Genomic DNA, 11,411 nt, shown 5'->3' on the forward strand with positions numbered 1-11,411 from the left:
ACATAAGTGTAACACCACACACAAGTGTAACCCCACCCACCAGTGTAACCCCCACACAAGTGTAACCCCACCCATCAGTGTAACCCCACCCACCAGTGTAACCCCACACACAAGTGTAACACCACACACAAGTGTAACACCACACACAAGTGAAACACCACCCACTAGTGTAACCCCACCCACCAGTGTAACCCCGGCCACAAGTGTGACCCCAACCACCAGTGTAATCCCACTCACGAGTGTTACCCCAACCCACAAATTTAACCCCACCAAACAGTGTAACCCCACCCACAAGTGTTACCCGGGTAATACTAGTAGGTGATGTTACAATAGTGGTTGACACTAGGTCACATTAAAGGAATGTTACAGTTGTTACCATGCTCCTATTTCTACCAATGAAATTTCAGTACTTAATAAGAACTAGTTAACAATCTCTCCGATCGTGATACTTTCATGGGTCTAATGGGATGAATATCGCATATTATAAGGGACAGCTTACCATTATAGACCCCACGTTTTCCCTCTTGTTTTGCCTTCTCCTCTTTTTTTTCTAACATTGATTTTGGATTACGTCCTTTGTGTAGTGACGATCAGGTATAACTTTCTGCTTTACTTTGTGTTAAACATTTCCGGAATGTTTGCAAAAGCAATATTGAATGTTTAATGTCTTCGATGCAGTCAAGATGATAGTAAACAATAATAATTATACATTAATTGCAAGAACAAACATGTAAAAAACAATACTTTGAAAAATCGTGGAATACTGTGAATCAGACCGGTGCGATTTCACTGAATATATAGTGTTCAGTTAAAATAGGCTTATCAGTTTGATGTGAGGTACGAACGTTCGCAGAGACTCCAGTTGAATCAAGTCAGTAACAATGTCTATCGCGACTACGTAGATGTACAAACTTACCTACGTGGACATTTATGTTTGGAAAATGACGAGATAAATAACATTTAAACGTCAAAATCATGTCTATCAGTAATAACTGAAGTTCCTATATTTAGTAGATTGCCATAGTACAAATGAAACACCTATCTGAAAACTGTGTGTACAGATAAGTATACGGAATCCCTAATATTTAAAAAAAAAACACCACACACACACACAATGAAATAACTCAAAACAAAGCACTAAGAGGATGATGAAGAAAGATCAATCGACCGTACTTTGTGTATTCCACCTCGTATGTACGCGTAAACAGCCTAGCATTGTTCGTGATAACAATCAATGATGTCCGCCGCCACTCTGTGGAGACATGCTGCGCTGTATTTCATATTCTTTCGTGTATCCTTGCTCTCTATGGGTTTGTATCGACGTTGCTTCCGACTTTGTCCTTTTGTCCTAACGCTAATAAACCAAATATACTTCATTGTCTCACGTTGATGACAAAGAGACGTCTTCCTGTTGGCAAGTCATTGTTCTGGGTCATTGTAATAAGCAGCGAACATACATATACAAAGCCGAATAACTAACTATTAAACAAAGCCTTTATTAGGAAAATATTTAAGAGTAATTTGAANGTTATACCTATTGTCAAAATCGCAGCGATTTTTGCAAATATTTCTTTTGACAATTTACCTTTGAATACATACCAACCGTCTTCAAGGTTAAAGCGTCAATGGTAGCCCCCCGCCCCTTTGAATAATAGTTATTATTTCTCGAGACTGCTACGAAGACACATTTTGCAACTACGCTGGTTTTTTGGTTATCACATATTCGTTTTATACAAATGAAATAAATGTATATCGTTTTGAACAGGAAAACTATGACAATTTCTATTTCTTACATTTTTTCACGTCACCCGGCGCAAATATTGCTACATCAGAAAAGCGCAGGAATGTGTAGCGTAATTTTGGACGCCAAGTTGTAATGACGTCACGCTTAACACAATACAGAGTGCCATTTTGAATGGGGTTTCACTGCAATTTTGCATTTTACTAATATTATGTGGTAAGATTTCCAGACAAAAATTATATTAATTGCGTAGTTATGTAAAAACAAAAACGTAAGCTGCAAATTTAGACAATACAACCACTCATTCTGCCGTCACTTCATCTAAACTTGAAACTCAAATATACGCAGAAAATATAATGTACCGTTTAGATTGGACAATACTAAGAGTGACGTTTTTACTTGCGAAGATATAATAATGTTTCTTTTATCTTCTCTGCATTAAAGATATGTTTTATCAAACGGAGAATTCGTGGTATTTCACTAGTAAACTGTAGTAAATACCGATACGGTAACCGTAGGGTTTACCATTCTATCTTTGTAGACTGTAGGCGGCCTCAATTTATCAGTAGGCTTTCACGCATGGGGAGGCACCGGAAGTGGACAAAACGTTTACAGATCAAACACCGGCGGGGGTTTGAAAAACATATAGTCGTCACGTATAGTTTTGATAATTGAACATAAAAACCTTATTTGCATCCGTCTTACGTCACACTTCCCCAATTGGTACATTTTTGACAGATTTTCAGTGAAATTTAAACATTCAGATATAGTATCTGGAATGTTTCTTGATTCTTGACAAAAACTACCCCTGGTAATTCATTTTCAGAAACAGTTTTGATTGATTCTAAGTGGTTTACTTTTTAAAAGAGAACGCTTAACTCGCAGTGAGATTTCGTCTGTTTTTCAGCCATAATTAGTACCCAAATTGGTCCACCATATCACAGGCTATGGAATTTGTTTTTATTTCTACTAGTTGATGTGCCGATTGCAACAAAATATATTGCTTTTATATATACCATACTGAAATACAATTGTATATTTACACTTTCATATTATCCGGTTTTAAGGACCAGAAATCAACATTTAAACATGCTTATAATTAACCCCTCCACAATCTTCCAAAAGTTTGTCGACGTACGTCGTTTTTACTGGTTTTCTGAATGGTTTACTTCGAAGTCATTGTGAAATCTTAAAATGTTCCTGAAAACAAAACTATTCAGTGGAAATGCTGATAAATATCTATTTTGTTATACTGTTGGAGTGAAATGCTCAATTTAAAAAACAACAGGTACTATCCGAACCATTTACTGACTATGTACCAATTAGGGTAGCGCACCAATTGTGGAAGCGTGACGTTTGTTGCTTTATAATACAATCCTGACTGTTGTTAAGTTTAAGTTAAGGATCCCCGAACGCCTACCCAAAACCTGTAACCCAGTGTTGGAAACGCATTTTTCCAGTATGACTATAGCTTTGATAAAGAATTTGAAGAGAACTAATAAAGATGAAACATACAAAATGGAATCAACAACAGTGCTCTGAGTGTACGAATTGAGTGGTTTACGCCGGTATTTCAACCCTAGAATACACGTATATAGTAGGACAGGGATCCTTAAGGAAGTAAAGGAGAGGTTCCTGTATATAGGAATACCTGTATGTAGTGGGACAGGGATCCTTATGGCAGTAAAAGAGAGGTTACTGTATATAGGAATACCTTTATATAGTAGGACAGGGATCCTTAAGGAATTAAAGGAGAGGTTCCTGTATATAGGAATACCTGTATGTAGTGGGACAGGGATCCTAAAGGAAGTAAAAGAGAGGTTACTGTATATAGGAATACCTGTATATAGTGGGACAGGGATCCTTAAGGAAGTAAAGGAGAGGTTCCTGTATATAGGAATACCTGTATGTAGTGGGACAGGGATCCTNTATAGGAATACCTGTATATAGGGGGACAGGGATCCTTAAGGAAGTGAAGCTCGATGTAAATGTTTCGTTCTCAGTTCTCTTTACATCTTTTAAAGTTTTGATAAAATTTAACTCATATTCTGAGAAGTTTAAGTTGCACACTCTATGCGTCTAACACGACTGTTTGTGAAGTTAACTCATGATCGAACTCGTTCCCTCGTTATTCTATTACATATAATAATGTCATTGTCCAGACACAACTAAGAATGAACTGCGTTGGTTCATGTCATTTCAGCAGAATAATATATCATTACATTTAAGCATAAAAATTTAGCACACACACGCGTCAAAACATAAATACTCTTTGTCACTAAATAAATATGTGTTTGTCAGTTAAAGAACAACACAATATCACATAAAACACACATGGACGGTTCTACGGAATATTGAAGGAATACCTTTCTGTAGCAATTTAATCAGCAGTAATTGTTCAACAGTTTCCATAAATATATAGATGCTTATAAACAAAACAAGTGGCCCAGGGGCCTAATAGCTCACACGTTATTTGTCATTTTGATTAAATACCTGTTGAATACCATACACGTTTACCACATGTATGGGTTCTTCAGAAGAAAATGAGTTCAAATTTGACATCTTTTACCCTTGTTACCTTGAAAATTGGTCTATGTCATTTTGGTTTGTTAACTTTTTTGGGCTCCATCAAAAGAGCATATTTAAACGGCTATAGGTCTTTCGGTTCTTCAAACGAAGTCGTTACAAGTTTTAGACACATTTGACACCTGCGACCTTTAAAGTAGGTCAAAGTCATTTTTGTTCGCAAACTTTGTACGACACCACCCAAGGAAGCTACCAGCTAAAGGGGGGAAAAATTGTAGAAGAAATTGTTAAACCCTTTCACCACTGTAGACCATAATGGACTCATCCAGATAAATGTATAGTAGAGTCTATTTAAGTTACTAAGGGGTGAAAGGGTTAAAAAAAAATACGACGACGACGGTCGCTGTGCCACGGCATTAGATCACTTGGCTCTTAGGGCCAGGTGAGATACAAAAAAGTATTATATATCACACAAAGTTCGAGATACGGACATATCCCCATTATCACATAAAGTTCGAGATACGGACATATCCCCATTATCACACAGTTCGAGATACGGACATATCCCCATTATCACACAAAGTTCGAGATACGGACATATCCCCATTATCACACAAAGTTCGAGATACGGACATATCCCCATTATCACACAAAGTTCGAGATACGGACATATCCCCATTATCACACAAAGTTCGAGATACGGACATATCCCCATTATCACACAAAGTTCGAGATACGGACATATCCCCATTATCACACAAAGTTCGAGATACGGACATATCCCCATTATCACACAAAGTTCGAGATACGGACATATCCCCATTATCACACAAAGTTCGAGATACGGACATATCCCCATTATCACACAAAGTTCGAGATACGGACATATCCCCATTATCACACAAAGTTCGAGATACGGACATATCCCCATTATCACACAAAGTTCGAGATACGGACATATCCCCATTATCACACAAAGTTCGAGATACGGACATATCCCCATTATCACACAAAGTTCGAGATACGGACATATCCCCATTATCACACAAAGTTCGAGATACGGACATATCCCCATTATCACACAAAGTTCGAGATACGGACATATCCCCATTATCACACAAAGTTCGAGATACGGACATATCCCCATTATCACACAAAGTTCGAGATACGGACATATCCCCATTATCACACAAAGTTCGAGATACGGACATATCCCCATTATCACACAAAGTTCGAGATACGGACATATCCCCATTATCACACAAAGTTCGAGATACGGACATATCCCCATTATCACACAAAGTTCGAGATACGGACATATCCCCATTATCACACAAAGTTCGAGATACGGACATATCCCCATTATCACACAAAGTTCGAGATACGGACATATCCCCATTATCACACAAAGTTCGAGATACGGACATATCCCCATTATCACACAAAGTTCGAGATACGGACATATCCCCATTATCACACAAAGTTCGAGATACGGACATATCCCCATTATCACACAAAGTTCGAGATACGGACATATCCCCATTATCACACAAAGTTCGAGATACGGACATATCCCCATTATCACACAAAGTTCGAGATACGGACATATCCCCATTATCACACAAAGTTCGAGATACGGACATATCCCCATTATCACACAAAGTTCGAGATACGGACATATCCCCATTATCACACAAAGTTCGAGATACGGACATATCCCCATTATCACACAAAGTTCGAGATACGGACATATCCCCATTATCACACAAAGTTCGAGATACGGACATATCCCCATTATCACACAAAGTTCGAGATACGGACATATCCCCATTATCACACAAAGTTCGAGATACGGACATATCCCCATTATCACACAAAGTTCGAGATACGGACATATCCCCATTATCACACAAAGTTCGAGATACGGACATATCCCCATTATCACACAAAGTTCGAGATACGGACATATCCCCATTATCACACAAAGTTCGAGATACGGACATATCCCCATTATCACACAAAGTTCGAGATACGGACATATCCCCATTATCACACAAAGTTCGAGATACGGACATATCCCCATTATCACACAAAGTTCGAGATACGGACATATCCCCATTATCACACAAAGTTCGAGATACGGACATATCCCCATTATCACACAAAGTTCGAGATACGGACATATCCCCATTATCACACAAAGTTCGAGATACGGACATATCCCCATTATCACACAAAGTTCGAGATACGGACATATCCCCATTATCACACAAAGTTCGAGATACGGACATATCCCCATTATCACACAAAGTTCGAGATACGGACATATCCCCATTATCACACAAAGTTCGAGATACGGACATATCCCCATTATCACACAAAGTTCGAGATACGGACATATCCCCATTATCACACAAAGTTCGAGATACGGACATATCCCCATTATCACACAAAGTTCGAGATACGGACATATCCCCAGTATCACACAAAGTTCGAGATACGGACATATCCCCATTATCACACAAAGTTCGAGATACGGACATATCCCCATTATCACACAAAGTTCGAGATACGGACATATCCCCAGTATCACACAAAGTTCGAGATACGGACATATCCCCATTATCACACAAAGTTCGAGATACGGACATATCCCCATTATCACACAAAGTTCGAGATACGGACATATCCCCAGTATCACACAAAGTTCGAGATACGGACATATCCCCATTATCACACAAAGTTCGAGATACGGACATATCCCCATTATCACACAAAGTTCGAGATACGGACATATCCCCAGTATCACACAAAGTTCGAGATACGGACATATCCCCATTATCACACAAAGTTCGAGATACGGACATATCCCCATTATCACACAAAGTTCGAGATACGGACATATCCCCAGTATCACACAAAGTTCGAGATACGGACATATCCCCAGTATCACACAAAGTTCGAGATACGGACATATCCCCAGTATCACACAAAGTTCGAGATACGGACATATCCCCAGTATCACACAAAGTTCGAGATACGGACATATCCCCATTATCCCACAAAGTTCGAGATACGGACATATCCCCATTATCACACAAAGTTAGGAATACGGACATATCCCCAGTATCACACGAAGTTCGAGATACGGACATATCCCCATTATCACATAGTTCGAGATACGGACATATCCCCATTATCACACAAAGTTCGAGATACGGACATATCCCCATTATCACACAAAGTTTGAGATACGGACATATCCCCAGTTTCATACAAAGTTTGAGATACGGACATATCCCCATTATCACATAGTTCGAGATACGGACATATCCCCAGTATCACACATAGTTTCTCAACTGTTTGTCACTTTATTCCAACTGATCATGTCAAGAGGACTTACCACCAAGTGTTTTCTTACAGAAACTATAAAACCGTCTTTGTTCCCGATGTAGTGACACACCTTGTAAGCCCGGACTCCGGTATTCCGGCTTTTATCTTCCCAGACCTAGTCTTACAAAACTTAATCTGGTTAGCAACAGATTAACATAACCCTTCAATCAAGTACATGCTTAAAATAACCAAGTTCAAGTGTAAATTTATACGTTAAGGGTTTTTTAAATAACAATCCAAAAGTGAGAAAAAAACCAGAAACAATAATAAATTTTAGGGCATTTTCAAAAATAATATTTTAAATTGTTTGCTTACGACCTGAGTATTTAGTTAGACGTAGTTATCAATCTTATAAAAATGACCCTTACAAATCTCTAAAATTTCTAGAGGTCCTTCGTCATTGCGATTATTAGACAGTGTTCATATCAAAAGAGGATAAATAGTACATCGCTCTTTCTCCGGCATTAATAATTCTGCCTCATACTTCTAGAGGAAGATCCAGGGTGGATTTTGAGTTCTTCGTCGGGTGGGAGTGTCCTTGTGAAAGGTGAAATCTGATAAGGTTGGCTTTTCCTTATATACTCCTCATCGTCCAGTGGGTCTTTGTCAGAATCCTCACTGCAAACACAAAGCAATACGTACCATCACAGTAGGCCATAAATGATATCCAAATAACTCAATTTAATAGAAATCAAAGTGCAATTAGACACGTTTCAAAACTCTTCCAGCCATTTTTGAATTTTCAGTTGTTAGAGACTAAAGCTCATATCAGACATTTTATACAAAGTCGCGAAGAAAAAACGTTAAATGTGTATTGCAGAAATCCACGCCTAACAAGATGAAACTTCACGTCCAAAGGAAACGAAGCAAAATTAATGAAAAGGGAAACCTCAAATATTAACGAATATGAAACATAGGTGTAGTAGCTGCAGTGTGCTTTAATTGGTTTCCAGGGTGAACAGAAACAACCACTCATTTATAAAACAGATAGGAGCAAATAAAACAAGGTCATTTTAGCAACGTTCTTGCTATTATTCCAGACCTTTGGCGCTCATTTTAGCACTCCGTAGAAATAGTCTCTTTCTATTTTACGTTTCAATTGGCCTTATCATTTGGAGGAATATTCTAATTATTTTTGCTGCGATATTTTTGTACTTTTTTACGAGGTATATGTATGAAAACAATCTGAAAACGAATTCTCATTAAACATGGTAATGGTCTCATTGTTTCGTGGATAAACCCTAGCACTGACCTAAAAACGTTTCCGAAATAAAATAAAAACACCGATCTATGTCCATACCCTTTACACATATGATACAGGCTCATTACAGTTCAAATAGATATGACAACACTAGCCATTGATTGCTCGCCCCATTACCAAAGCAAACACCACCTTTCACAAAGTCAAAGTAAATGCCAAATGTAAACCTGAACATTGATTTTGTCACTTATTTAGTGCAACTAAATCATCAGTTCAAACCCAGACAAGACCTTTTCTTTACAACATGTAAATTGAATACCTTTTGGCCGTGTATGTTTCAGTCTACTTTAATTTCCCCATTATACAGTATAGGTATACCCCATACTATATGGTAAAGAGTTGGGACAACTTCGACACGGTAGTTTATTTCAAAGTTTTATTATTTTAAATGTACATGATTATTTATTGATAGCAACGTAAACTTAGACTGTATCGTTCTCCGCTGTGAGTTAAAGTTGAATCTTTTTTAGTACTGACAGAAGTGAGTCATAAATAAATCATGTTATTCCCTGTAGGTACTTAACGAAGTGCAAATAAAAATATACCGAGATAGTGAGTTGAATGAAGAGTACTTGATCTGTCAACCCAGAGTTGACTGGTTCGTTTTGCATCAAAATAGCAAGCGTGCAAAAAAAATTTGCGGAATACATCCTAGTGCTTTACCCCTATACAAGGGAGGACCTGTCTTCCTGTAATCCCTATAGATGACGTACCTTTTGGTACAGCAACACCGGTCCTTGACGCTTCTATCCGAGGCGCAACAATTACAGTCCTTACACAACCAGCACAGCAGTACAGAAATGAGTATGACCGCAGCGAGGACCGCACCCCACAGGATAAACTGTTCTTTCCTGTTAGATAGAAGGTTATTTTGGTAGTCATTAAGGGGATAACCTCACTGTATTTAGAGATTTGCGGAGGTGTATCGTGAATATGCCGTGGCAATTTAATTCCATTGACAAATAAAATGCCTTGTTATATCTGAAATGAATTCGATTATGCCATTAATCCATCACATATGACAGCACATAGAACATTTGGCCATACACCTCTATTGAATAATAGCGTAATAGGTGCATAATAGTTTATAATATGTGGTGATCAAACTTTTGTTATCTCTTATAAAGACGTTACTCATTTGCTTACTCAAATTACATCACGCGCCAGAAATATGCCAGGTCATAAATATCGACCGTTATGTGATTCGCAACGTCAAATCAAATAAAAAGAAGAAAATAACAGAAAAGTTCCCTCCTATTTCCTATGGCAAGGGTTTACCCGTTGAACTTAAACAATTACAGTCTCGTTTCCATGATTGTGATCGATAAAGCGATATATTGAGTATTGTGTTTGATCAAGGGTCTGAGGTCTATGATTGTACTGGTGTACTGCAAGCGTAAGTATGTTTCACGAGAAGTTTATACATGTATTGGCGCAATAAACGAGTGCAATGTGTGACGTCAAATCAGCCCAATGGGTGACGTCAGATCAACACAATGGGTGATATTGCTTTTACTACACCTACAATAATTATTATTTGTTCGCAAATTCTATTTTCTGCAAAACATCATGCATCGTTGATGTTTAATCACAGAACGTGTCAGGCACGGAATCATGAAGTCGTGTTACTTAAGCGTGAAATGGCATGTTGGGAACCTATATTTGTTTCAATTCGTTGATTTGATAAACAGATAACAGTCGATGAGCTACAGTGGTGTAATGACATAGTGTCTTTACAGTATTGTGTCCGACAATGCAATACGTTTACAGAGATTGATAACATGAATATATTTACATTGTTTTACTGGACTGCGTCTGGCAGCAGGTAAATTCTTGGTTTTCTTCACAACACTCTGGCTTGTCTGGTTGATCGCAGTAATACAGGTTACCCTCCCTGTCTCCGACCTGCTCGTCCCGATAACACTTCACACCCAACACTCCACCTAAACATGGAATTTTACAAAAGTTAACTCTTGCCAAAAGCAGGCATGCATTTTCTTTAATTATCCCATCGATTTTAGTTTCTTCCCAAAACAAGGTCGACATAGTTATGATTTTGTTTTATGTTTATTGCTGTTGAAACTTATCTATTGGTATTGTTTAAATTGTCATGTCATTGTAAGATACCTTGGCTGACAAGCATATCCGATATTGTGCTGTGGCGTATATTTACGTACTATTAACTTACTTGGCGTTCACTGAAACAAACATGTCAATTACGCTTTTGTATGTGTATTGATGATGAATATATATATATAGACGGAACAAAACTCGTAGTCAATCAGGTGGTTAAAACAACCTGTACAAAACTCGTAGTCAAACAACCTTTACAAAACTCGTAGTCAATCAGGTGGTTGAAACAACCTTTACAAAACTCGTAGTCAATCAGGTGGTTGATACACACCCCACAATCAACCTTTACAATACTCGTATGTCAATCAGGGGATTGATAAACACCCCACAAACAACCTTTACAAAACTCGTAGTCAA

General features: G+C 38.0%; 1 protein-coding gene across 1 annotated transcript; it reads right to left on the reverse strand.

Annotated features, from left to right (window-relative positions):
* Positions 1–7,917: 7,917 nt before the first annotated feature.
* LOC110450635 lies at positions 7,918–10,864 on the reverse strand (the record flags this gene model as incomplete). The annotated part of the gene is made up of 3 exons (XM_021498253.1): positions 7,918–8,278; positions 9,635–9,772; positions 10,717–10,864. Coding segments are annotated over 3 exons (440 nt in total), but the record flags the coding sequence as incomplete, so codon positions are not given.
* Positions 10,865–11,411: the final 547 nt, after the last annotated feature.

This window comes from Mizuhopecten yessoensis, unplaced genomic scaffold (assembly GCF_002113885.1).
Source record: "Mizuhopecten yessoensis strain PY_sf001 unplaced genomic scaffold, ASM211388v2 scaffold5391, whole genome shotgun sequence".
Taxonomy (NCBI): Eukaryota; Metazoa; Mollusca; class Bivalvia; order Pectinida; family Pectinidae; genus Mizuhopecten; species Mizuhopecten yessoensis.